At 65.1% G+C, this 25,267-nt stretch overlaps 2 protein-coding genes across 3 annotated transcripts; one reads left to right on the top strand and one right to left on the bottom strand.

Moving 5' to 3' along the window:
• Nucleotides 1-298: 298 nt before the first annotated feature.
• RUNDC3A (RUN domain containing 3A) lies at nt 299-6,480 on the bottom strand. 2 transcript variants are annotated; one of them, XM_064472992.1, is made up of 11 exons: nt 6,309-6,480; nt 4,505-4,620; nt 4,168-4,301; nt 3,277-3,362; nt 3,038-3,127; nt 2,856-2,936; nt 2,550-2,715; nt 2,175-2,332; nt 1,632-1,769; nt 1,355-1,461; nt 299-1,114 (listed from the first exon to the last, which is right to left on the bottom strand). In XM_064472992.1, exons 1-11 carry the CDS (start codon nt 6,413-6,415, stop codon nt 972-974), a joined length of 1,326 nt encoding a protein of 441 aa, XP_064329062.1. In that variant the 5' UTR covers nt 6,416-6,480; the 3' UTR covers nt 299-971. The 2 variants fall into 2 exon arrangements, with proteins under 2 accessions (XP_064329062.1, XP_064329063.1); XM_064472993.1 differs by lacking the exon at nt 1,355-1,461.
• Nucleotides 6,481-8,461: 1,981 nt separating this feature from the next.
• On the top strand, nt 8,462-23,664 carry SLC4A1 (solute carrier family 4 member 1 (Diego blood group)). The gene is made up of 22 exons (XM_064473505.1): nt 8,462-8,597; nt 11,233-11,324; nt 11,451-11,547; nt 12,831-12,897; nt 13,020-13,120; nt 14,353-14,426; nt 14,637-14,814; nt 14,892-15,027; nt 15,264-15,405; nt 16,047-16,122; nt 16,743-16,927; nt 17,605-17,815; nt 17,926-18,129; nt 18,360-18,508; nt 18,920-19,114; nt 19,903-20,070; nt 20,330-20,419; nt 20,545-20,711; nt 20,827-21,080; nt 21,167-21,336; nt 21,578-21,751; nt 22,136-23,664. Exons 2-22 carry the CDS (start codon nt 11,307-11,309, stop codon nt 22,214-22,216), a joined length of 2,937 nt encoding a protein of 978 aa, XP_064329575.1. The 5' UTR covers nt 8,462-8,597; nt 11,233-11,306; the 3' UTR covers nt 22,217-23,664.
• Nucleotides 23,665-25,267: the final 1,603 nt, after the last annotated feature.

Genomic DNA, 25,267 nt, shown 5'->3' with positions numbered 1-25,267 from the left:
ACCAGGTCCTTGCTAGGCTTTTATGGGGGGTAAGGAAACCCCAGGGCCTCCCCTGCTACCCCCAGCAGCAATCTGCTGTGGATGGGGCAGGGGCTACCCCATGCTTGGGTAACTTGCTGTGTCCCAAAGGTCCTATCACTGCCCTGGTGGTCTGTGGGGGCTGGAGGAGGCTCACTATCCCCCCCCCTTCCCCCCCCCCCAGCATCCCTGCTTGGGTCAGGATGTCTTGGCTGGGGGGACAAGGGGTCTTTTACCCCCTTGTGGGGGGGGTGGAGTTCACGGAGGCCAGCTCAGCTTGCTGCGTTTATTGATTCCTTTTGCTCCAACAAGGCAGATGGGGCTGAATTAAAAACCAAAATCACCCAAAACAATCTGAAACCCGGGGGAAGATGGGAGGGAGGGGGGAGCCTATCCCTGTCGTGGGGATAATGATGCTGCACGGAGGGACAGCAGGTCCCCAAAGGGAGGGACAGGCCAGCCCCCCCTGCAGCGCCGGGGTGCGAGGGGGGCCGGGGGAAGGCTGGGCACTAGAGGGCAGGCAAAGCCCGGGTGGGAAGAGCAATGCCCGTGGGATGGACACCGGGGCTGTGCCCAGACCCTCGCCCCTGGGGGGGGCTTTGGCCCTGACCCCCTCCCTTGCTTCCCCAGCAGCAGTCGTTTCCAGTGTCCCCCCCCACGGCACAGTTTGTGTGTGTCGTGTGTTTCCCCCTCCTCCAACTCGCGTCGGTCCTGATCCGGCATCCCCCATCCCAACGGGTCCGTGTCTCCAGCCAGGCACTGGGCTGGGGGTCCAAGGCGCAGCCGGGGTGGGGTGTCAAGATGGGGAGGGGGATGCCCGTCCCCCGCCTCCCCGGTGGGTTCGGCGAGTCCCTCGTCGGTCCCAGGGCAGCGAGGTGGGGGACGAGGTCAGTCCTCCGCCGCGACGCTGGGCTGGGCGGCTGGGCCGTGGGGCGGCGAGGGGGCTGGGGGTCTCAGCTGGGGCTGCGGGTCGGGCTGGCTTCGGTGCTGTCGCTCACCAGGCACTCGTTGGACTTGAGGCTGGCCAGGGACTTGCAGCTGGGCAGGGAGGCCAGGGAGCCGCAGAGCCCCAGCATGGAGGGCGTGGGGTCCTTCCCTGCGGACACAGAGCGGGGCGCCGGCGTCGCGGGGGGCTGCAGCCTCGCACCCCAACCCTGCCGCGGGGGGACGGGGATGGGCACCACCTCTCCGGGGGGGGCCTGGGTGTTCTTGCACTGATGTGACAGCATCCCTGGCGTGAGGAGGGGGCTGCTGGGGGGGATCCAGGCGCCTGGGTGTGTGTTGGGGGACATGCTGATCTCTGCAGGGCACCCTACAGTGTGTGTGTGGGTCTTACCCAAGGGCCCCCAGGGCTCGCCTTCGCGCTTGCCCTCGCCCAGGCGCTGGGAGTCGGAGCTGAGGCTGTTCTCGGCCGAGAGCTGGTCGGTGCTCACGAAGCTGTGCCTGCGGAGGGACGGCGCTGAGCCCCTCCGCGCCGCAGCCCCCAGGGCCAGGATAGCCCTGCCACCCAGGGCCAGCCCTTCTCCCCGTCCCCTGCCCGGGGCAGACCCCCCTGGGGCGGGATGGGGCTCTGGGCATGGGTCGGGGCGGCTCTGACTCTGCCAAGGGTTTACCTCCTGTAGAGCTTGCTGTCCGAGCCACTCTCGTTGCCGTTGAGGGTCCCCAGGGAGGGCCACTGGTTCACCAGGGGTGTCACCATATCCTTGGAGAGCTGGGCCAGCTGCGGGTTCTCGCAGGGGATCAGCCCCGTCCTGCGGTAAAGGTGGGTGCTCAGCACCCAGCACAGCAGTGAGTGCCAGGGACCTGGGGACCCACCACATCCCAGAGGTCACATGGGACACAGGGGTCTTACAGCACATATGGGGCACCGGGGGACCGGGGGACCTGCCCCTGTCACATCCCATGGGGCACGTGGGACATTGGGGATCTGCTGTGTCCCACAGGGCATGTGGGGCACCCAGGCACTGGGAATGCACCACCCATCACACCCTGCAGGGCGTATGGGGTGCTGGGGACCACCGCTCACCTTGCCCCTCAGGGTCAGTTTGCACTGGGGACCCACCACCCCCCCAGAGCCCCTGGGGCACCCAGGCACCAGGGACTCCCCACCCACGGCACCCGGCCAGGCCCAGCAGCAGCGGTGGGTCCCCACTCACAGCTGCTCCTGCAGCTCCAGGATGACGCCCTCCAGCTCCCTCTTCTCCAGCTGGTTCTGCACCATCACCTCCTCCAGGCGCAGCTTCAGCCGCTTGTTCTCCGCCTCCAGGTCCTTCAGCTGCGACTCCCGCAGCCGCACCAACTCCTCCAGGTACCCCTGCATGAGGCCGCCATCAGCAGTGTGCCTCTGCCCCCACCAGACCCCCCCCACATCCCCAGGGCCACCCACGGTGACGAGGAGTGGGCTGGGTCACCGCAGCAGTGGGATGAAGGGCTGTGGGTACCACCGGGCTGCAGGAGCAGCAAGGGGATGCTGCGGGCTGGAGCATCCCCGGGGGTAGGTGCCCAGCCACCCCCATCCCAGCTCCCCGTACCTTTTGGGCATAAACAATGCGAAATTTCTGCTCCATCTTGCGCCACTTGTTGTACCAGCTGTCCTCGTCGGTGACCAGGGGCAGGTAGGGGTGCTCAGGGGAGCTGTCCTCGCTTGTGCTGCTCTCCACGCTGCCCCGCTCCTCCTCCTCACTCAGGTAGTCGTAGCTGGGGGGTACAGGGGCTCAGCGGGGACAGCACCGCGGCGGGGGGCTGGCACACATGAGGGGAGCCCGGCTGAGCCCCAGTGGGGTGCTGGGGGAGAGACAGTGCGGTTCCCACCCCAGGCAGGGCACCGCGGCTCTTACCTCTGTGTGAACTTCAGGTAGGGCGTGTAGTCGATGACCACGGGCGTTTTACCATCCATCACCTCGCCCTTCAGGCAGAAGCTGAGCGGCAGCAGAAGGAGCAGAGGATCAGGGCAGCCCTGGGGGCCCGGTGGGGTGGCCAGTCGGGGCCACCTGTGTCCCACCGTGCCACCCACCCCTACCTGAAGTCGATGGCGCTGAGCCCGATGAGCATCCCCGTGAGCACCGTGGACTCCTCCCGCAGCATGATGGCCCCGTCATCGTAAAACCGCCTACAGGGAAAAATGTGGCTGCACATGCACCCGGCGGCGCCCCAAAACACACCGCGGTGCCCACCCTGGTGCACCGGCGCACCCTTAGCGCTCCTGGGGTGGCACAGGCATGCGCGTGGCCGTGGCCAGCCGTGCCGCGGGCTGCTCACCTCGTGGTCCGTGTGTCCCGCAGCGCCGTGGAGATGTACTCCGACATGCGCTTCTCCATCAGCGCCACACGGATCCAGGCACGGCCCTGCAAGGCACGGCCCCGCGGGGCAGCCCTGAGGACGGGTGCCACCATCGGCTGCTCATCGGGTGCCACCGTCAGCTGCCCCCTGCCATGCTCCTGCCTTTGCCCGGGGCTCTGGGCACTGGCAGGCGGGTGGTCTGCACCCAGGAGCTGCTTTTGGCCCTGTTATCCCCCCATGGGGACCCACAGCTCCTGTTTCACCCCAGTGACCCTGTGGGATCCTATGGGGTGAGATGGGGCTGCAGGAGGGCAGGGCAGAGGGGATGGAGGCAGAGGTAGGATGGCAATAGGGATGGGGATGGGAATGGGATGGGATGCAGATGGGGATGCGATGGGGATGGGGATAGGATGGGAATGGGATGGGGATGGGGATGGGATTGGATGGGATGGGAATGGGGATGGGATGGGGATGGGAATGGGATAGGATGGGAATGGGATGGGGATGGGGATGGGATTGGATGGGATGGGAATGGGAATGGGGATTGGGATGGGATGGGATGGGGATGGGGATGGGGATGGGATGGGGATGGGGATGGGGATGGGGATGGGATTGGATGGGGATGGGGTGGGGATGGGGATGGGATGGGGTGGGGATGGGGATGGGGATGGGGATGGGATGGGGTGGGGATGGGGATGGGGATGGGGATTGGGATGGGGATGGGGATGGTGATGGGGATGGGAATGGATGGGATGGGATGAGATGGGGATGGGTCCATGTGCCATGGACAGGGTGTGAACAGAAACAATGGCAGGAATAGGAACAGGGAATGGAGACAGGGATAGAGACCGGGGCTGGCACCTTCCTGACCTTGGCCCTGGAGGTACTGATGTTCTCCATATTCTCGATGCTGCTGACGCAGTTGTTGGGGACCTTGCTGCAGGCCAGGCGGATGTAGTCCCAAAACCCGCGCTGCCCATCTGAGGTGAACCAGCTGACGGGGCCTGCGGGGACCGAGGGGCTGCGGTTGGGGACTGCCATGCTGGCAAACCCTAACAACCTGGAAACCCCAGGCCAGAGCCCGGACATGCTCCCTGGTGCCATGCATGGTGGCGTGCATGCATCCCCATCCAGCATGCAGCACAGGGGTGGGGACAGGGACACGCCAGGGGCTGCACAGGCGCCTGTCCCCACGGGCCACCGCTACCTTTAAAGCGGTGGCTGAGGATCTGCTCGAGGATGGCAGCAAAGTTAACGAACTCCTCGGAGGAGTCGTCGATGGGCTCCGCCGTGTATTTCTCCAGCAGGGTCTTCACTGAGAACCTGGCGGTGGGACGGGTGTCAAGGGTGGGAGGGGACTGGCACCCACCACCCAGCACTCAGCACACATTAGGTTTTAGCAACAGTGCAAAATGCTTTTGCAGATGTTGGCTTTCGAGCCCGGCAAGGGGAAGAGGGCGGCAGGCTGAGCTGCAGGCTGCGGCTCGCTGACCCCCGCGTCCCCGGGGAGACCGCAGGGGCGGCCGCCGCTCCCCCGCTGTGCGAGTGGCCAGGAAGGGCGAACAAAGGCCCCCTTCCTCCCTGGCCGTGCGCGGGCGGTGATGGCTTCCCCTTCCGCCCAGCCACTCGTGCTCGGCGGAGAGAGACGTTGAAGACATGAAACTTGCTGTGCCTGGCAGGGGCCGGGGCAGGTGTTGGCATGGGTGGGGATCGCCCTGACTAGGGGTCATGGCCACATGGGGGAGGGGGTGAGGCTGGGGATCCCCAAGATGGCAGGTGAAGGGTGCCTCGTCATGGCAGTGGGGCCTGGAGACATCCTGGTGTCAGGGTGAGGGGTCTGGAGGTGCCCCATACCATGGTGAGGAGTCCTGGGGGTCCCCATGTCATGACAGCAGGGTCAGGAGGTACCCCATGCCATGGTGAGGAGATCCAGGGGGTCCCCATGTCATGCCAGTGGGGTCTGGAAGTGCCCCATGCCAAGGCGAGGAGATCCAGGGGGTCCCCATGTCATGCCAGTGGGGTCTGGAAGTGCCCCATGCCATGGTGAGAAGCCCTGTGGTCCTGCAGTCCCCAACAGCAGGACCTGCAGGTCCCTGGCACGGTGACCCCAATGCTCAGTGCCCCCCACATCCCCGGCAGCAGCCCCGGGGCCAGGCTCCGGTCATAGCCCAGCACAAGCAGCCCTTAACAACCAGGGGCTGGGGGAGAGGAGGGTGAGCGCATCACCCCATCCCCATGCTGGGGGTCTGGGGAGAGGCAGGGACCACCAGCCCCACCACCCCTGTCCCCCCGCCCTGTCACCACCACCCCATCCCTGTCCCCTCATCCATCCCCCCCACCCCTCCGGTCCAGCCGGGCGTCGCCATGACAACCCTCATCCTCCATCCCCGCCGCCTTCATCCCTCCATCCCCGCCGCCCGGAGCGGGGCCCTGACGTCACTTCCTCGGCCCCCCGCTCACAGGGGGGGGTCCCCGTCCCCAACCCCCCCACCCCGGGCCCCGCTGCCCCCAACCCCCAGCCCACCCCCCCCGCTCCACCTGCACTCCCGCCCCGCCCCCGCCCTCCCCGGCTGCCCCCGGCATCGCCGGCACCGGGACCCTCCATGTTCTCGTTGTACCCCCGGCCCCCCCCATCGCCCCCCCGCAGCCTCCCCAGTCCCACCGCCCCGGCCTCACCGCCCGCAGCCCCCCGCCCCCCCCTCCCCCGCATCCCCATCCTCCTCCTCCTCCTCCTCCCACTCCTCCAAAACAAAAATTCCCCCCCAAAAAGCGGCTGCAACAACAACAAAACATCCCCCCCCACCCCCGGGTGAAGAGGCCGCCGGGGGGGTGTGTGTGGTGTGTGGGTGGTGGTACGAACCCCCCCATCCCTCCTCCCCACCCTCCTCCCCATCCCCCTCCCCCCCATCCCTCCATCCCCAGCAGCGGTGGTCCTCTCTTTCCCCCCTCTTCCCACCCCACACCCCGCCGCTATTTTGGGGTGCCCCCCCCCGAGCCAGGCCAGCCCCCACCTGCAGACGGTGATGAGGTTTTTCCTCTCCACGGCGATGTTCCTGGAGGAGGCTTTCTTGGAGGAGAGCCCCAGAGCCATGGCAGCCTGCACGCAGCTCGCTTCCATCCAGAGCGGGGCGAGCCGGCAGGGCCACGGCCACGGGCGATGCCCCTTCTCCCGTGGGCCTCCCCCCCGCGCCACCGCCACGGCCCCCCGCACCGCGCAGGCTTTGCTCCGCCGCCCCCCCCCCCGCCCCGCCACGATGCCCACGCCAACAGGCCGTGCGCCGCCCCCCCCCCCCCCCCAAAAAAAAAAAAGACAAAAGGGATGCGGGGCCTGGTCCTCTCCCCACCTCCGGCCCCCCCAAATGTCTCCCTGGGGAGGGAGGGGATGGGGGGAGTAAAGGTGGGGGGCAGCGGTCCCCAGAGGAGGGGGGGCCCTCCTCCCTGCAGGGCCCAGCCCCTCGCCATGACGTGCCACCAGTGGGGACCCCGTGGGCAGAGCCACGGGGGGGGACCCCGGCTCTGTCCAGACCCGGGGCAGCCCCCGGAGTAATCGGGGGGGCCCTTTGCCTCCCCCAGGGCTGAGTATGGCTGCCCCCCTGCCCCACCTCGGTTCCCTGCTTTGGGGGCATGCTGAGCATCACCCCTCCCCGTGGGGTCTGTGGGGTGCATGAGACCCCCTGAGCAGGGGTGGCTGTGGGGTGTGAGCCCCCAGGGGAGCTGGCTGTGCCGGGGGGGAGCCCCGAAATGCTCTCAGCACCCTACTTCTGTGCCATGCCTCTGCTTCCCCAGTGATGTGACAGGGAAATTGGGGGGTGGGTGGTGGTGTGAATACCTCGTTCTCCCCCTGCAGCACCCAAATAAATCAAAGTCACCCTGAGCAGAGAGGCAATCCCCCCTGCCCCTCCATGACCCGTGGGAACACATGTCCCCCCTCTGTGCCCCCTGGGGTGCCCCACGCCCTCCTCTGCCCCTACAAAGGGGACTCAGCCCATAGCACCCAGTCAGGGGGCAGCAGGGTGCCCTGTCAGGGAGGGACCCCCAAAATCCGCAGGGCTGCTGCAGGGAGGGGAGCCCTTGGCAGCACCCAGATAACGCTGGGGGCCATTATCAGAGCACCCAGCCCACAGCTATCGCACCTCCCGGCCCCACGGCCCTGCAGCAAGTGCCACCGGGTCCCCAATGTGTGGGACAGGCGAGCAGCCCGCGGCAGGCGCGGGGGGGGCAGCACCACCCTGACCCCTCAACCTGGGGCATGAGCGATGCCCCAGCAGCCGAGATGTCCCTGCAGCTGTCCCCGAGCACTGGGGTGGCTGGTGTGTGTCTGCATGAGCATGTCTGTGTGTCTGCATGTCTGCATGTGTGTCTGCATGTGTGCAGGTGTGTCTACATGTGTGCATGTGTGCGCAAAGCTTGCCCAGCTCACGCTTCTCCCCGTCCGTGCATCCTGGGATTTGGGTCTGGGGGCTCGGAGCCCTTCAGGGAGGCTCTAAATGTAGAGAGACACGCACATGCATGCACATACGTGCATATATGTCTATGCATAGATGCGAATGCATGCGCACATGCACGCATACACGCAGACTTGAGCATGCACACCCATGCATGCGCGCACTTGCACGCACACCCAGACGTGCACAGACGCGCTCTCACGCATGCACACGCACGCACACACGTGCGCTCACACCACCCCTCGCCCTGCACCGAAGCAGCTACTCCCGTCCCACCACCTCTCTGCAGAGCACCCCGGGGACGGCGATCCCAGGGGACAGACAGAAGCCTGGCCACATCCCCCGTCGCCCCCAGCACCTCGCGCCTCCTCCCCTGGGGGAACCTCGCCAGGAACCCCCTTTTTTTTTCCTTTTTTTTTTTTTTTTTAAAAAAAAGAGGAAACCCCAAGCCCCTGGGAAGGTGGGGGACAGCCAGAGGGTTCCCGGGGATTCCCCACAGGGAAACACGGAACCTCGTAAACAAGATAGCGGGGGGGCACTGGGAGCGTGGCACGGCCGAGCCAAGGCAGGGCGAGCGGCTGGGGAGGGCTGTGGGGCGCAGGCAGGCAGCAGGCAGGAGGCAGGCAGGGCGCAGCCTCGACGCCGCAAGCTGTTGCGCCCCGATAACCTTGTTTATGGGGGGCCCCAGGGGGGCCGGGTGAGCCCGAGGGGGGGGAGATTAGGGAGGTAAGCGTGACTCAGGGCATTTGGCCACCCTCCCCAGCGCTGCACGGCTCTTTCCCCGCGGGCAGCAGCAAGCAGAGCCCGGGCAGGGGCTGGTGGCGAGGGCAGGGGCGTCGCAGAGCCACCCCGGGGGTAGGTGTGGGGTCGCGGGTGGCGGCAGCACCTGGGAGTGTCCCTGGGTGCTGGGAGCGGGGGGACAGGGTGCGGGGGGGGGCGGTGGGGGAGGGCAGGGTGGGGGACCACCCCTGGGTGCCCCCGGCATGGGGTGGGGTCTGTAGGGGTGTCAGCGGGGTGTGCTGGGGTGGGAGGTGCTGTGGGCCAGGGGTGTATGGGCTCCATGCTGAGCCGTGGTGGTACCTGCTGTGGCGGGGAGCTGAGCCACACTGCGTGGATGGTGTGGGACATATGGGCTCCATACTGAGCCATGGTGGTACCCACAGCAGGACGGAGCGCAGCTGCACCATGTGCATGGCGTGGGATGTATGGGCTCCATACCAAGTACCTGCTGCATGAGGGATCCCAGCCATGCTGCGTGGATGGTGTGGGATGTATGGGCTCCATACTGAGTACCTGCTGCATGAGGGATCCCAGCCACGCTGCCTGCATGGCGTGGGACGTATGGGCTCCATACTGAGTACCTGCTGCATGAGGGATCCCAGCCACGCTGCGTGGATGGCGTGGGATGTATGGGCTCCATACTGAGTACCTGCTGCATGAGGGATCCCAGCCACGCTGCGTGGATGGCGTGGGATGTATGGGCTCCATACTGAGTACCTGCTGCATGAGGGATCCCAGCCACGCTGCGTGGATGGCGTGGGACGTATGGGCTCCATGCTGAGCACATGCAATGTGTGCTTTGGGAGGTATGGGCTCTATACTGAGCTGCACTGGATATATCGCGTAGGAGGCATGAGTCCAGTCCTGAGTCATGCTAGCTGCATGGTGTGGGAGGTATGGGCTCTATACTGAGCATGTTGGCTATGTGGTGCAGGAGATACGAGCTCTATACTGCGCACGCGGGGTGCATGGCGTAGGAGGTATAGGCTCCATACCATGCACAAGGTGTGGGAGGCATGGGCTCTAGACTGCACACATGATACCTGCCGTAGGAAACGTGGGCTCTGTACCGCGCACACCGTGTAGAACGTATGGGCTCTATACAGTGCAGGGTGGCATGGGGGTGGATTTGGCGGGTCTGGGTGACCTGGGCATGGGGTGCCCCGTGTGCTGCAGTCCCCCAGCCCCTCACCCCAGCCTCGGGGCGCTGCCTGGGTCCCAGGGCAGCACAGGGGGCAGCGGGGGGAGCGGGGCGGGGGCCGACACCGGCTGGGCGTTATCAGCGGGGTGCAGCCCAGTGCACCGGGCTGATGCAAGAGCCACTGGTGGGGCTTGGGGGGCCCGGGGGGCCCCGGGACAGGCCGGTGCGGGGGGCCGGGGGCCACCGGCACTGCGGGGCCAGGCGGGGCAGGAAGGAGGAGGCCGTGTCCGGAGCCGGCCGTGGTTCCCGTGGCCCCGCCACGGCTCCCGCGCCCCATCGGGGATCCCATGGCCCCAGCGGGGTCTCCGTGACCCCACTCTGGCTCCCGCCGCCCCCGGCCGGGAGCGAGCTCCTGCATCACCCTGGTGAGATCTAGGGGGGCTGGTCCCCCCGTAAAGCCCCCCTGACCTTGCAGCCCCCCTCCGTGAGCCCCCCATGTGGGATCCCTGGGCTGGGTGGCGGAAGACAGCTGGGATCCCCGTCCACCCCCGTCCCCCAACTTGGGGAATCCCCATGGGGGGCTGGGGCGGGGGCGCTGGGGGTCCCAGGGCAGGACCACCCCTCCCCTGGAGGCTCTGGGCTGGGTGGCAGGTGGGGGGTCATGGGGGCTGTGGGGCTGGGGGGCCCGGACGCCTGGGTCCCACCGGGGGTGCCCGGGGGTGGGGGTGGGGCGGCGTGCGGGGGGGGGAGGGCGCCCCCTGGCGGTTGTCCCCCGGCACGGCCCCGGGGCAGCTGCGGGGTGGGGGGGGCAGCTCGGGGTGGGGGGAGGCAGTGGGGTGCGGGGGGGATGCAGGCACAAGCTGTGCCTTCCCCCCTCCAGGCACCCACCCACCGCCCAGGGGGCTGTAGGGGCTTTGGGTGCTGAGCGGGGGGGGGGGGCTGCAGGGCGCGTCCCCCCCGGCTGCGCACCCTGGGTTGCGGCAGGTCCCCGTGAGCCCAGCTGTGCCTCAGTTTCCCCATTCTCACCCCAGCGCTCTGCCAAGGGGCTGAGGGGGCTTGCTGGGGGCTCTGGGCACTGCAGTGTGGGACCCCACCTATGTGCGTGGGTCTCTATGGGACCCCAACCACATGCGAGGGGTCGTGTAGGTCCCAGCCCATGTGTGTGGGTCCATATGGGACGTGACCTGTGGGCGTGGGGCCATAGGGGACCTGACCCCCAGGCACAGGACGCAGCAGGACTGGCCAGCATGCGTGGGCACGGGTGGGCCGGGGCGGGATGCCGTGTCCCTGGTGGGAAGCTGCCGGGGCTCTGCCGTCACCTGACGTCGGTTCCCATCCCAGATGGCAGCAGGGCAGGGCACCGCGTCCCCGGGGACCCCCAGCCCCGGGACCTCCCGACCCACAGGGAGTGGGTTATGCGGGTGGAGGCTGCGGGAACAGCCTCGGCATCCGGCCCCAGCCCGATCCCAGGGGACAAACCCCACGTCCCGGGGGGCACCGAGTGCTGCCCTGGCCTCTGCTAACATGTTTTCTCTCCCTTTTCCCCCCGCGCCCGCCCCGACGCCGCAGAGCGCCGGGTTATGGTGCCGCCGGGCTGATTGCCGGGACACAGCGAGGCAGCGGCGGGGGCCGAGCCCGGAGCCATGGAGGGGCCCGGCCAGGTAGGGAGACCCGGCCCCAAGCCCTGGCTCTGCCGCTGCGCCCCTGCCAGCTCCCACCCCCGGCATGGCCCCGGCGAGGTACTGGGGGTGCCGGTCCCCACTGAGCCCCTTCTTTCTGTCCCGCAGGAGGCCTACGAGGAGAGGATGAGGAGGAGCTTGGACCCCGAAGGCTATGAGGACCCTGGCATAGAGGGCTCTCGCCTATCAATGGAGGAGACGAACAGTGAGTGGTTCCCCCGGGTGCTGGGGGACACTGGGCACGCGTGGGCACCAGCATTGCGTGGGGATGGCATTGCATGGGCACCAGTGTCGTACAGGCGCCAGCGTTGCAGAGGCGATGGCGTTGCATGGGTGATGGCGTTGCAGGAGCGATGGTGCCACGTGGGCACCAGCAGTGCACAGGAACTGGCACCGGGTGGGTGCCGGCATTGCAGGGGCACCAGTGGTTCAAGGGTGCATGTGGCACGGGTGCCAGAGTTCTGTGGGTGCCACCTATGCGTGGGTACCAGCATGGTGCAGGCGTGTTGCATGGGCACCAGCACTGCATGGGTGCTGGCGTTGTATAGGTGCCAGCATTGCATGGGCACCCATGTTGAATTGGCATCATGTTTCACGGGTGCCAGCATGGCACAGATGTGTTGCATGGGCACTAGCATTGCACAGACATGTTGAACGAGTGCCAGTGTTGCAGGGACATCAGAGTTGCATGGGTGCCAGAATTGCATGGGTGCCAGTGTTGCACAGACATGTTGCATGGGTGTCAATGTTGCAGAGGCGCCAGCGTTGCATGGGTGCCAGCATGGCAGAGGCACCAGCGTTGCATGGGTGCCAGCATGGCAGAGGCACCAGCGTTGCACAGATGTGTTGCAGAGGCACCAGCGTTGCATGGGTGCTAGCATGGCAGAGGTGCCAGCGATGCATGGGTGCCAGCATGGCAGGGGCACCAGCGATGCATGGGTGCCAGCACGGCAGAGGCACCAGCGTTGCACAGATGTGTTGCAGAGGCACCAGCGTTGCATGGGTGCCAGCATGGCAGAGGCACCAGCGTTGCATGGGTGCCAGCATGGCAGAGGTGCCAGCGTTGCACAGATGTGTTGCAGAGGTGCTGGTGTTGCATGGGCAGCGGGGCTTGCTCGCAGCCCAGGGTGGTCAGGCAGGGACGCGCAGCCCTCGGGATCACATCGCCCAAAGGCAGCAACGCCCTTTGCCAAAGCCCCAGAGCCAGCGAGGTGCCAGCACCAGGGCTGCGGGTACCTGAGAGGGGGCCAAGCTCAGGGACACCCAGGGTGCTTGAGGCCATGACTGAGACCCCCAGGGGAGGGAGGCGAGGGGAGTTTGGGGGGGTCTGTGTGCCCCAGAGCATCCCCTTGCCCAAAGCCTGGTTGATCCCAGGCTGCCGCCCTGAGGGGATGCTTGGGCCGCGCTGGCCCCCGGCATCCAGACCCTCGGGTGCCCGTTTGGGGTGACACAGGTCAGGGGGATAACGCTGCCGCCTGTTCTGCACAGGGGCCGGCGCTGGCACCGGGTCCTTGCACGCGTGGAGGGCCAGAGCCGAGGAGCTGACGCCCCTGCGGTGAGTCCCCTAAATTGGGGAGGGGGCCGGATGTTGCCCTGCCTGCCATCGGCAAGGGGAGGCTTGGGCACCCATGGGTGCCCGGCGCTGACCCCCCTGTCCCGGCGGTGTGTGTTTTGCAGCCAGTATTTGCCCAACCGGCGGGGATGCTATGACGTGGACGGGAGGAGGCGTGCGGCCGGGGTCCCCCCGGGACAGGCGAGCCGCCGTGGTGGAGGGCAGCGTGAGTGACCGCGGGGGGCACTGGGGGACGTAGCCCAGCCCTGGCATTTTCCCCCCCCCAGCCCTCCGCCATGCCGCCCACCCCGGCTTTGCCGCCCCCCCCAGCCCCGTGCTCCGCGGGGTAACCGTCCCCCGGGCGTCAGGGCACACCGCAGGGTGACCGCTGTTGCTTGCCCGTAATCGCCCGCTGATTGAGGATAAATAAAGTCTTTGTTTGGGGTGAGGACAAGAACCACTTGGGGCTGAACGCCGGCTGGCGCCGGGCAGCTCGGCAGCGGCGGCAGCGGGCCGGGACGAGGACAGGCTCGTGCCCACGTGCCACAACCAACGCCATCGGGGACACCGGGCAGGGGGGACGCACCCTGTCCCCGCTCCCGTGGGCACGGCATCCTGCAGCCAGCGGAGCGGGATGCGGCTCTTGCAGCATCACCCCTCCGGGTGACCTGGCCGGGGGCAGCGGTGGGGACCGCGGTGGTCCCCAGCAAGGGCGGGGGGGGACGGGGTGAGCCTGTCCCTGGCACCGGGGTGGCAGCGGGCAGGCAGGAGCCGCGCTGGTGTTTACTGTCAGCAAAGGCAAAGTGCTCTGGGATTTACGGTGCACACAGGGCGGCCGCGGGGCGTGGGGCTCAGCCCCCGCTTTATAGGGCTGAAGCCTGCGGGGCTGTGGGTAGCGCAGGGGGGGCAGCAGGTAGGCAGGGGATGGGGACAGGGACGTGTCTGGCTCCTGGGGTCTGGCTGGCCAGGGATGCACTGTCCCCATCCCTGTCCCAGTCCAAGGGGCAGTGCTTGGCGCTGGGGTCAGGGTTGTGCTGGTGGCAGGGTGGTGAGGCAGAGTGTGGCCACGAGCTCTGCCCTCACCCTGGCCCCGGGGATGTCCCCAGACTGTCACCCTCCCCTCAGAGCTGGGCTACAGGGGTGTGAGGGGCCGGAGCTGGGGACTGGCAGGGCGGGGGGCGATGGAGGGACACATCCAGCAAACCCTAACTGGGTTTAGGGATGGAGGTTGTAGAGGTGGGGACACATCCAGCAGAGCCCAGTTGGGTCTGGGATGGGGTAGTGGGTGGGGGACATGTCCAGTGAGTCCCAGTCAGGTCTGGGGTGGGGGTAATGGAGCAGGGGACACATCCAGGCAACCCCAGCTGCGGCTGGGATGAGGGCGATGGGGGAGACACCTCCAACAGACCTCCGGGTCAGGGCAGGGACCAGCTAACACAGCAGTGGCTCCGCTCGCAGCTCCGTCGGACACTGATGTGGACCTGGAGGCGGCAGGGAGCAGGAGGCTTGTGTCCCGGCAGGACACCCATGAGGTGGGTGCTGCCCCATGGACCCCCATTCCCTCCCCATTCCCAGGGCTGGGCAGGCTGTGGCCACCCATGGACCAACCCCATGCTGGCCCCTGGAGACGCTGGGGCATGGGGCGGGGGGTGTGTGCTGGCACAAGCAGCTGCAGCTTTGGGGCTCCTGGGGTCCCCGGTGTGGCCAGGGGAACCCTGACCCCCCCTCGGCTCTGGCTGTAGGTCTACGTGGAGCTGCACGAGCTGGTCATGGACACCACGAACGAGCTGTGCTGGATGGAGGCTGGCCACTGGCTCAAGCTGGAGGAGGACTTCAAGGAAGACGAGCACTGGGGCCAGCCCCATCTCTCCTTCCTGACCTACCACAGCCTCCTGGAGATCCGCCGGGCTTTGGCCAAAGGTGGGGATACCAGCTGGGGCTGGGATGGCGGCGGGGACCCCCACACTGGCCGGCCGGTGACAGTGCTGTCCCTGCAGGCGCCGTGCTCTTTGATGTGGCGGCCACCTCGCTGGCGGCCATCGCCCACATCCTCATTGACCAGATGATCTACGAGGGGCAGATCAAGCCACAGGACCAGGAGGCCATCCTGAGGACGCTGCTGCTGCAGCACAAGTACGGCCGGGGCTGATGGTCCCGTGGGGGCGGAACCCAATGTCTGGGCTGGGGCTGCCTCCAGAAAGACCTGCTGGAGCCTGGCATAGGGTGGAAAAGCCCTTCTGCTGTTTGGCTTTGCCTTCCAACCCAGTTTGGGGGTCCCCACACACACCCTGGGGCTGGGGGTGTCTTGTGGGGTTTTAGGGGGATCAGTGGTGCTGGCCCATCTGACACCCCCCCCCACACTGTTCTAGACACCCCAGCGAGGGCCATTCGGTCAGGACCCTGCCACTGGCACAGCTGCAGCGCTCGGGCACGGGCCAGGCAGAGACGCAGCAGCCGCTGCTGCAGGAGCAGCAGCCCCTGGAGATGCACAGGCTGTCCGGGCCCCGGCCGGCAAGTGGGAACGGGGCTGCGGCGGGGGGCAACGGGGCAGCGCGGGGCAGGGGTCGGGGTTGCTGGGTCCAGCCGGGGTGCGTGGAGGGCTGCTGGGAGATGCACGTGTGCACCCCGGTGCATGCACACACTCACTTAGGCACACGCAGGAGGTATACAGGCTTTCGTGCAGCCCGCCCCCCCGCCCCCGTGCTGTGCATCCCCGGGGAGTGCACGTACCCACTCGTGCATGCTTGCACACCTATCCACACACACTCACACAGGCACGAGCGCACGCAAGTGCACGAGCACAAGCGCCCCCCAAACTACCACACACACCGCTTTCTCTCGCCCTCACGCGTATGTGCACACATGCACTTGCACACACACGCATGCACGCGTGTGCAGGCGCACTTGCGGGCACGTGCACGCACACATGGCTGCACACATGTGCACATACATGAGCGCACATGCAAGCAGGGGAGGCATGCCATGGGATGGTGTGGAGGTGGTAGCAAGGGAGCTGGGCTTGCAGGGACCAAAGGGGACATGTAGGGGATGGAGGGGGACACGCTTGGGATGGAGGGGGACAGAGGGGGCCGTGCAGGAGACGGCCACCAAGGACAGCCAGATGACTCCTGCCATTGTTTTGCTCGCCACAGAGCCAGAGCACGTCCGATAGACCCCAGCTCCCCGAGAAGATCCCCGAGGATGCTGAAGCCACGCTGGTCCTTGTGGGTGAGTGGTCAGCGGGGCTGCGGGTGCAGGGTCGGGGCTGCGGGTGCAGGGTCGGGGCGGTGGGTGCAGGGTCGGGGCGGTGGGTGCAGGGCCAGGGTGTGCAGTGGGAGCTTTGGTGTCTGCCTGCTCGCTCACTCGCTGCTTTTCTTGCACCTTTTGTGACTCTCCCCGTCGTCAGCCCTCGCCACCGCCTGCTGCCGCTCAGCGCTGCTCTCTGGGCCACGTGTCCCCATGTCCCTTGCCCTCATGTCCCATTTCTCCACTCCCCTCTGCCCCCATGTCCTCATGTGTCTCCGTCCCCCTGTGTCCCCATGTCCTGATGTCCCTGTGCTCCCACGCCCACCTACACCTGTGTCCCCATGTCCTGATGTCCCCATGCTCCCGTGTCATTGTGTCCCTCTGTCTCTGTGTCCTCATGTCTTTGTGCGCCCTGTCTCATCCCCTTTGTCCCCCCATGTCCCCATGCCTCTGTGTCATCTTGCCTCCAAATAACTCTGTCCCTGTACCCCTGTGTCCCCTTGTCTCCATATCCCAATGTCCCCATGTCCCCATTCTCCTGTGTCCCCATGTGCCTATGCCCGGCCCCCCGTGATCCCCCTCCCGTCCCGTCCTCCCTCCAGGCTGCGCAGCCTTCCTGGAGCAGCCAACGCTGGCCTTCGTGCGCCTCAAGGCCGCGGTGAACCTGGACGCCGTCCTCGAAGTGCCCCTGCCCGTCCGCTTCCTCTTCGTGGTCCTGGGCCCCAACACCCCCCACGTCAGCTATCATGAGATCGGCCGCGCCATCGCCACCATGATGTCCGAGAGGGTACGCTCATCCACCGCCAGCACCGGCACCGCCACCGGCACCGGCACCGCCACCAGTACCGGCACTGGCACCGCCGCCCTGGGTGCCAGCCCCCCTGAGCACCCCAAAGTCCTCAGCTGCACCATCTAATAGCTCGTCCACCTGTGCCACATTCCCCTCTGTGCTCATTACCTGTGTCCCCGTGCCACTGTGTCCCCTTGTCCCCACGCACCTGTGTCCTCCTCCCTCTGGGTGTCCATGTCCCCGTGCGCCCCTGTTCCCATGTCCCCGCCTCCACATGCCCCCCTGTCCTGATGTCTGTCCGTGTGCATCCCTGTCCCCACACTTCTGTAGCCCCACGCTCCCATCTCCCCATGCTCCTGTGTCCATGCCACACAGGTCAAATGTCCCCTTGTCCCCATGTGCCAAAGCAACCACGTCCCCATGCTCCTGTTGTCCAAAATCCCCCATGTCTCTATGTCCCCCCTTATCCCCATCCCCTCATGCCCCTGTGGTCCCAATGCTCCCTGTCCCCAAGTGTCTCCATGCCCCACTCACCCTCATGCCCCCATGCCCTGTTGCCCCCGTGTCCCCACAATGCCCCACCCCTCCGGGGATTCTCAGGGGCCAGGCAGGTGCCCAGCAGCACCCAAGGGTGCTGGAGATGGCTGAGCGCCTGTCCCCGGGGCACCCCGCAGGTCTTTCGCCGGGATGCCTACCTGGCCAAGGGCCGCCAGGACCTGCTGCAGGGGGTGGAGGAATTCCTGGAGGCCAGCATCGTCGTGCCACCCACCGAGACCCTGAGCGAGCAGCTCCTCCAGAGCCTGGTGCCGCTGCAGCACAAGCTGCTCCGCCACCGCTACCAGCCCCCCATGAAGGACATGGACAAGGACTTCCTAAAAGGCCTGGGTATGACAGGGACCATCCCAGTCCCCCCCCGGGACCCCCCATCCCCATGGGTGGTGGAAATCCCGCTTTGCACGCGAAGACTCCCCATGACCACCCAACTGTGCACCCAGGGCTGGAGGCGCCGGCGCCGGAGGATGACGACCCCCTGCGCAGGACGAAGCGACCTTTTGGGGGGCTGGTGCAGGACATCCGCCGCCGGTACCCCAAATACCTCAGCGACATCAAGGATGCCCTCAACCCCCAGTGCCTTGCTGCCGTCATCTTCATCTATTTTGCGGCACTGACACCTGCTATCACCTTCGGAGGCTTGCTGAGTAATGGAGGGGACAGGCCGGGGACACGCTGGGGGACAGGGACATCCCCCTGCTGGGCATGGGGCTGGGGGCTAGGGGTGTTGGGTGCCGCTGCCTGCAGCACCATCCCCTGGGATAATGCTCCTGGGGTCATTATCGCACCCCCTAATCCTGGTGCCAAGGAGTTTGGGATGGGGGGGACACAGCGCTGTGCCCCCCAGCACCCACCAGCTCTACCCCTCCGCCCCCAGGTGAGAAGACCAACGGCATAATGGGGGTGCCGGAGCTGCTCCTCTCCACCTGCGTGCAGTGCATCGTCTTCAGCATCTTCAGCGCCCAGCCCCTGCTCGTCGTCGGCTTCTCTGGGCCCCTACTCGTCTTCGAGGAAGCCTTCTACTCGGTGGGTGCCACCCCACACCTCTGGGTGCCCCCCACCCACCGCTGACAGTCCCCACAGGGGGGCTTGTGGCATCTGCACCAGCCTTGGCAGAGGCACGGGGTGCTGCCATGCGGGTGATGGCACAGGGGGGATGGCATGTGGGTGATATCATGCAGGCAGGAGCCATCGGGTGATGGCATAGGGGTGACGCGAGGTGGGTGATGCCAGGCAGGTGCTGCCCTTGGGGTGCTGCCAGGCGGGTGAGCTCACAGGGGTCCTGCCACACTGGGGTACCACTATCCCATCCTGGCACCCCCCAGGCCCCAGGTAGGAGGCACAGGGCCACCATGGGACCCTGAGGTCCTGCCCACCTGGGTGCCCATGCCCAGGGCTCCGGGGGGCTGACCGGAGCTGTTCCCTCTGGCTCCCCAGTTCTGCAATAACCATCACCTAGAGTACATCGTGGGACGGGTCTGGATCGGTTTCTGGCTGATCCTGCTGGTGCTGGTGGTGGTGGCCTGCGAGGGCAGCTTCTTGGTGCGCTACCTGTCCCGCTACACCCAGGAGATCTTCTCCTTCCTCATCTCCCTCATCTTCATCTATGAGACCTTCTCCAAGCTCGTCAAGGTGAGGGGTGCGTGTGTCCCGTGGTGGGGAAAGGGGCGGGGGGGGGGCTGCAGATTGTTGTCATCACCCAGGTTTCTGTAGAAATGGTGGGAGTCGGGCGAGGGATGCAGGCAGGGATAGAGCCCATCTCCCAGCGTTTTCTCCCTCTTCCCAGGTGTTTCCCAACTCGTGCTTCTCTCTGTAGGGGCATTTTGGGGCAGGGAGGTGAAGCCCAGGCAGGTGTCCCACCTGGGCTGCCACAAACATAGTCCTTGCCCAGGAACTGCCCAGAGAGTCCCGATTTCTTCCCCCATCCCCTGGCTCAGACCTTTCCCGGGTGGCTGGTAGCAATGGGGTGGTGTCACCCCGCGCACTGGGTGCTCCCAGGGACATCTCTGGTGCTGGAGAGGAGGCAGGCACATGCCCCATCACACCCTGGACCCCCGTCACACCAAGGCACCCCCGTGCACCCCTCTACAAGCTCAGCGCAGCCCCAAACACCCTGGGTGACGCATGGTCCGCAGCGGGGCCATGCTCTTCTGTCCCCACCATGCCACCTAGCCCCTGCTCCGGCCCCATTTCCAAAGGACTGTGGAAGTTCCGAACTGAGCCTAAAAATAACCCCCCCGCTCACCATGTGCCAAGCTCCCAGCCTCGCTGGTCACCCTGGCGCGCACCCTGCACCCACACACCCGCCAGGACGGTGCCCCCGGGCTCCCAGTGTGGCAGGACGGGTGCAGGCGGATCCCCCATCCCTCACCTGCTAGGAGGTCTCCCATCCTCCCTGACCTTCTCTCCTTCCCTCCCAGATCTTCAAGGAAAACCCGCTGAAGCGGCATTACAACGTGCAGCCCACGGTCACGTCCGGTGTGCCGGAGCCCAACACAGCGCTGCTGTCCTTCATCCTCATGGCCGGCACGTTCTTCCTGGCCTTTTTCCTCCGCAAGTTCAAGAACAGCGCTTTCCTGCCTGGCAGGGTGAGGACTGGGGGGGGGCGGGGGCACGGTGGCATCCCCCACACCCCACTGGACCCTCGGCGGGGGCAGCGCTAGCAGCAAAATGGGAGCTCAGTGGGTGCGGTTTCCCAAAAGGGGCTGGCTGAGACTGTGCAAACTCATTGCACGCTCCTCCAGAGATCTTTGCCAGAGCTCATCGCCGGTGGGGACGCGGCGAGGGGGACCCCCCCAGTTAGGTGGGGACATGAGCAGGTTTAACACAATCACAATGTCCCCACAGGCCCGGCGCTTGATCGGGGACTTCGGGGTGCCCATTTCCATCTTGGTCATGGCGCTGGTCGACTTCTCGATCGAGGACACATACACGCAGGTCTGGCAGCAGTGGGAGGAGGGGGCTGGGGGGGCGGGCATCCCCAACAAAGGGACGTGGAACTGGGTGTTCGTCCCTGTGCCCTGTCCCTGTCCCCTCACTCCCCCATCTCTGCTCCCATCCAGAAACTGAAGGTCCCCGAAGGGCTGGATGTCACCAACTCGTCTGCCCGGGGCTGGTTTATCAACCCCATGGGGGAGAAGACCACCTTCCCCACCTGGATGATGTTCGCTGCCGTTGTGCCTGCCCTCCTGGTCTTCATCCTCATCTTCCTTGAGACGCAGATCACCACGTGAGGATGGGGGGGCTATGGGGAGGGGAGGTCTATGGGGTTCCCAGTGGGATGGAGATGGAGGGGACGTTCCCGGGGTGCTGTGTCACCAACTCATCCCCTCTGTCCCCGGCAGCCTCATCGTCAGCAAGCCCGAGAGGAAGCTGGTAAAGGGCTCTGGCTTCCACCTGGACCTGCTGCTGATTGTGGCCATGGGGGGGCTGGTCGCCCTTTTCGGCATGCCCTGGCTCACCGCCGCCACCGTCCGCACCATCACCCACGTCAATGCCCTCACCATCATGAGCAAGACCTCCGGTCCCGGCGAGAAATCCCAGATCTTGGAGGTCAAGGAACAACGCATCAGTGGCCTTTTGGTGGCCATGCTCATCGGTGAGCTGGGGAGGTGCCTCCCACCCCAGGCGGCGAGGGCTGGATGCCCCCAGAGGCTCTCCCTGAGCTCTCCTTCTCCACCGCAGGTGTTTCCATCCTCCTGGAGCCCGTCCTGAAGCATGTCCCGCTGGCCGTGCTCTTCGGCATCTTCCTCTACATGGGCATCACCTCCCTCTTCGGCATCCAGCTCTTCGACCGCATCCTGCTCTTGCTGATGCCACCCAAGTACCACCCCAAAGAGCCCTACGTCACCCGGGTGAGTGAGCCCTATGTCACCGGGCCAGGTGGCCGTGGGCTTTGGGGTGTCCTGGGCTGTGGCACTCCACGGTGCTGCCTGCAATTGCTTGGGGCTCCCCAAAGAGCCTCTTCCTTCAGCGCTGACCTTCGCTGGGCTCTTTGGGCCACTGGTCCTGTCCCCCCCCAGTACCTAGCACCCCAGGAAGGGTGTGGGGTGCTGGACCCACCACCCTGACCCCCCTGGGCTCTTCATCCCACAGGTGAAGACTTGGCGGATGCACCTCTTCACCTTCACCCAGATCATCGTCCTCGTGCTGCTGTGGGTGGTGAAGTCCACCCAGGCCTCGCTGGCGCTGCCCTTCATCCTCATACTCACCGTGCCCCTGCGGCGCTTCCTACTGCCCAGGATCTTCCGGGATGTCGAGCTCAAATGCGTACGTAGTGCCGGCACGGGCTGGGAGCCGCTACGGTGCTGTCCTGTCCCTGTGCCCGTGCCTGTGTCCATCCCCATCTCTGTCCCCATCCTCATCCTCATCCCCATCTGTGTCCTCATCCCCATCCCCATCCCTGCCCCTGTTCCCATCCCCGTCTCCATCCCCATCACTATCCCTGCCCTCAATCCTGTCCCCAATCCTGACCCCTCCCCATCCCCACCCTGTCCTCGTCTCCATCACTGTCCCCAACCCCATCCCTGTCCTCCACATCCCTGTCCCCATCGTCACCCCTGTCCCTGTCCCCATCCCCATCCCCACCCCTGTCCCCATCCCCATCCCCACCCCTGTCCCCATCCCACCTAACGCCCTCACCTGTCCCTCCAGCTGGACGCGGACGACGTGGTGGTGACCTTCGAAGAGACGGAGGGCAGGGATGTTTACGACGAGGTGCAGATGCCCAGCTAAGGGCTCGCTGCCCCCTGCCCCCCCGATGGCCCCGTGTCCCCCAGCCCCCCACACCCACCCACTTGTAGCTCCCCTTGCTGCCATCCCAGGGCACTGGGCGACGGTGGGGGAACTTGGGGTCACGGCCCCAGAGCCCCAGTCCCCACCTGCACACTCTGCGAATGGAGTTGTTCCCCCCACCCCTTTTTTCCCTTTTTAAAAAATATTTTGGATGGTGTGATCTCGCCTGCACTTTGCTACCGGCTGGGGAAGAGGCTGCCCGGGCTGGGGGGGGTGTCCCATGGGCCGCCCCCCACCCTGTGGCAGGACGGGATGGCCCGTGCTCCGTGTCACTGTCCCGTCCCGGGGCTGTGACGGGGCACCGAGCACACGAAGGAGCCAGAGGAAGACACCGGAGCCTGGAGGGAGGAGGAAGGCAGGGCCTGGGCAACGCAGCGGGGATGGAGACGCAGTGGGATGGGGTCCCCCCAGTCCCGCTGCCTTCCCCCGCCATGGAGCCCCCCTGCCTGACCCCTCTTCCCCAGACGAACTTCCAGTGCTAATGAGCGCTCTCAGCATCTCCCGGGGTCAGGGTGTAAATAGTCCAGAGGGGGGGTTTATATATTTGCAATGAAGATAATCACGCTAAAAACACCGAAACAAACTTACGCCAACGCTTCCGCAGGTAGGATTGACTCAGAACCAAACAAAAATTCCCAAAAACCCTGAAAAAGCACCTTAAAAAAAAAGAAAAATCAAGAAGGAAAAAAAAAAAAAGCAGCTGCAAGAAGTGATCTGTATATTTGATGCTAGTGACTGGGGGAGTTTGTAATTTATTTCTAAAGGCTGATTGTGCTCCCGCCTGCAGCAGGGGCCGTGTGCGTGTGTGTGTGTATATACTAGAGAGAAACTATATAAAAATTTACAATTTTTCTAGAAAGGCTTATTTTTAAAGGATCCTGGTCAGGGCCTAAACTCTACAGACCAGTCCAGCAGTGTCGTTTAACTCACGAATTAGTATTAGTATGAATCCTCTTTATTTTTGTAGCATTTCAGTTAAACCCATGTAGTTTTTCCTCGATTTTTCCCTTGCTTGCTGACCACATCTTGCCCCATTTCTGCTGGGATTGCTCCCAAACTGGCCGAGCATCCCCCTGCTTCTGCTGGGGCTGATCCTGCCCTGGTCAGACGCAAGGGCCAGATCCAGCCAGGGGCAGTGCACCCCATCAGGCTGCAAATTTGCTCCTTTTTGCATAAATCAGACCAGGGGAGACCCCAAAATCAGCATGGGGGACAGCGGAGGGGGGGCAGCCGTGCCTGGTGCTGCGTCATGTTTGGGTGGGTTTAGTTTTATTAATTATGTGTCCAAAATAAATAATGTTGTGAGCTTTGGGGTTTTTTATTCTTCCCTTCCCAATCCACCTCTGTATCAGGCTTTAATAAATAAATGCATAAAATCAGAAAGGAAATGGGATTTTTCTTTCCAGTTGAGCATTTGCTGGGGGGTTGCTTTATTTAATTGATCCCCCCTCAAAGGGCAGCAGCATCCTTCGGGGGTGTCCACCCCCACCGCCCTGGGATGCCCAGTGCAGCTGTACCAAGATGTGTGCCACGGCATTCAGGATGCTTGCTGCATCCCGGGGTGCTCACCGCAGCCATCCCAGGTTGCTTCCCATAGTCATCCTGGGATGCCCCCCCACAGCCACCCCCGGATGCCCGCTGCATCCCGGTATCGCAGGATGCTCCCTGTGGCCATCCTGGGATGCTCAGTGCCCCCCTGCACCCCAGGGTGCTGCCCTATCGCTCCCGGCCACACAGCCATGGCTGCCCCCACTCCAGGGGGGGGACACACACTGAGCCCCCTGCCCGGTGATGTTGTAACACAATGCAGAGCAGCCCCCAACCACACCGACACCAATTGGAGCCTGATTACCCATAATCTCATTAACGAGAGCAATCAGCAGGGCTGCTGCCCCCATGGAAGACACCTGCCCGTGCCCCAGCTCTGTAAATAGGGCCGTGGGATGGGATGTGCCCATTTGCCCCAAGCCTTTCTATGGGGCAGACATTGGGGTCAGCATCTGTGACTGCTCCTGCCCATGACCCCCAAAGGCTCTCCATGGGGCTGGGATAAATCCCATTGCGGCCTCCGGCTTTTTCTGAGCCCGGCATAGCCGCTAGCCCTTATTTTCTGGAGATGGAGGTACACGGCCTGTGTTTTTCAGCCCGAGGCCTGCAGATCTGGCAGCCGCCTGTCCTTCTGCCAGCCTCACGTGGGCAAGCCACGCCGGGTCCCACCAGGAGGGCTTCACGAGCTGCTGCTGCCCGCCAGGCCCGCTGCTCTGATCCCTGCCTCCGAAACCCGGCGCTGCCATGCCGGTGATGGAGGAAGCCACCTGCCTGCAGCCGGGGCGGCGTGCCTGCACCCCATCCTTCGCACCCGGGAAGAGATTTTTGTTCCCTGGGAGATGTCAGTGAGGTCGCTGCCATGGGATCCAGCCCGGTTTGGGGGGGGTGGGGATTTAGGTCAGGTTCTTGTTTGAGCTTGACTTAACCTGGTGAAATGTGGTTGGGGGGTGATTTGTGGTGGGGACCTGCGGCAGTGGCTCGTGGCAGGGTGCGAGCTGCAAGGGGGAGACAAAAATACTGGTTAATAGGGTTGCTAACGGGGAGGGGGGAGCACAGAGCTGGGTCCTGTCGTAGCATCACCCCTGGAACGGGGGAGCCCTGGTGCTGGTGGGGCACGGGGTGCCCACAGCATCACTGGGTGGTGCATCGGGCGGCCGAGCTGCCCTTGGCTGTGCTGCCTGTACCTCTGCCGATGCAGGCAGGGCCACAGCGTGTCTGCGACAGCCCTGGATCTCCTCGGGGCGTGCAGCAGAAAGCTTTCTGGTATGTTTGTACGCTGAACAAGTGAAAATGCAAATAAACCCACCCCCCAAAATGCCGCAGTTGTGCTCTCACTGTGCCTTTATTTGCAAAAAATACTCATCTACACAAATAACTAATTAAAAAATTTCCCTTGGTAAGAAGCAAGTGCTGGGGAGGGCACAGAGCAAGGAGGGGGGTGTT

The sequence above is a fragment of the Phalacrocorax carbo genome, chromosome 25 (assembly GCF_963921805.1).
Source record: "Phalacrocorax carbo chromosome 25, bPhaCar2.1, whole genome shotgun sequence".
NCBI lineage: Eukaryota > Metazoa > Chordata > Aves > Suliformes > Phalacrocoracidae > Phalacrocorax > Phalacrocorax carbo.
This window is presented reverse-complemented; position numbering and strand designations above follow the sequence as displayed.

Coding starts and splice junctions, on each gene's coding strand:
- RUNDC3A (XM_064472992.1), bottom strand. CDS start 6,415: ATGGAAGCGAGCTGCGTGCAGGCTGCCATGGCTCTGGGGCTCTCCTCC. Junction 2,716..2,855: donor TACCTGAAGTTCACACAGAG/GTAAGAGCCGCG, acceptor TGTACCCCCCAG/CTACGACTACCTGAGTGAGG. Junction 2,333..2,549: donor GCATTGTTTATGCCCAAAAG/GTACGGGGAGCT, acceptor GGCCTCATGCAG/GGGTACCTGGAGGAGTTGGT.
- SLC4A1 (XM_064473505.1), top strand. Junction 15,028..15,263: donor ACGCTGCTGCTGCAGCACAA/GTACGGCCGGGG, acceptor ACACTGTTCTAG/ACACCCCAGCGAGGGCCATT. Junction 20,071..20,329: donor GCGCTTTCCTGCCTGGCAGG/GTGAGGACTGGG, acceptor ATGTCCCCACAG/GCCCGGCGCTTGATCGGGGA.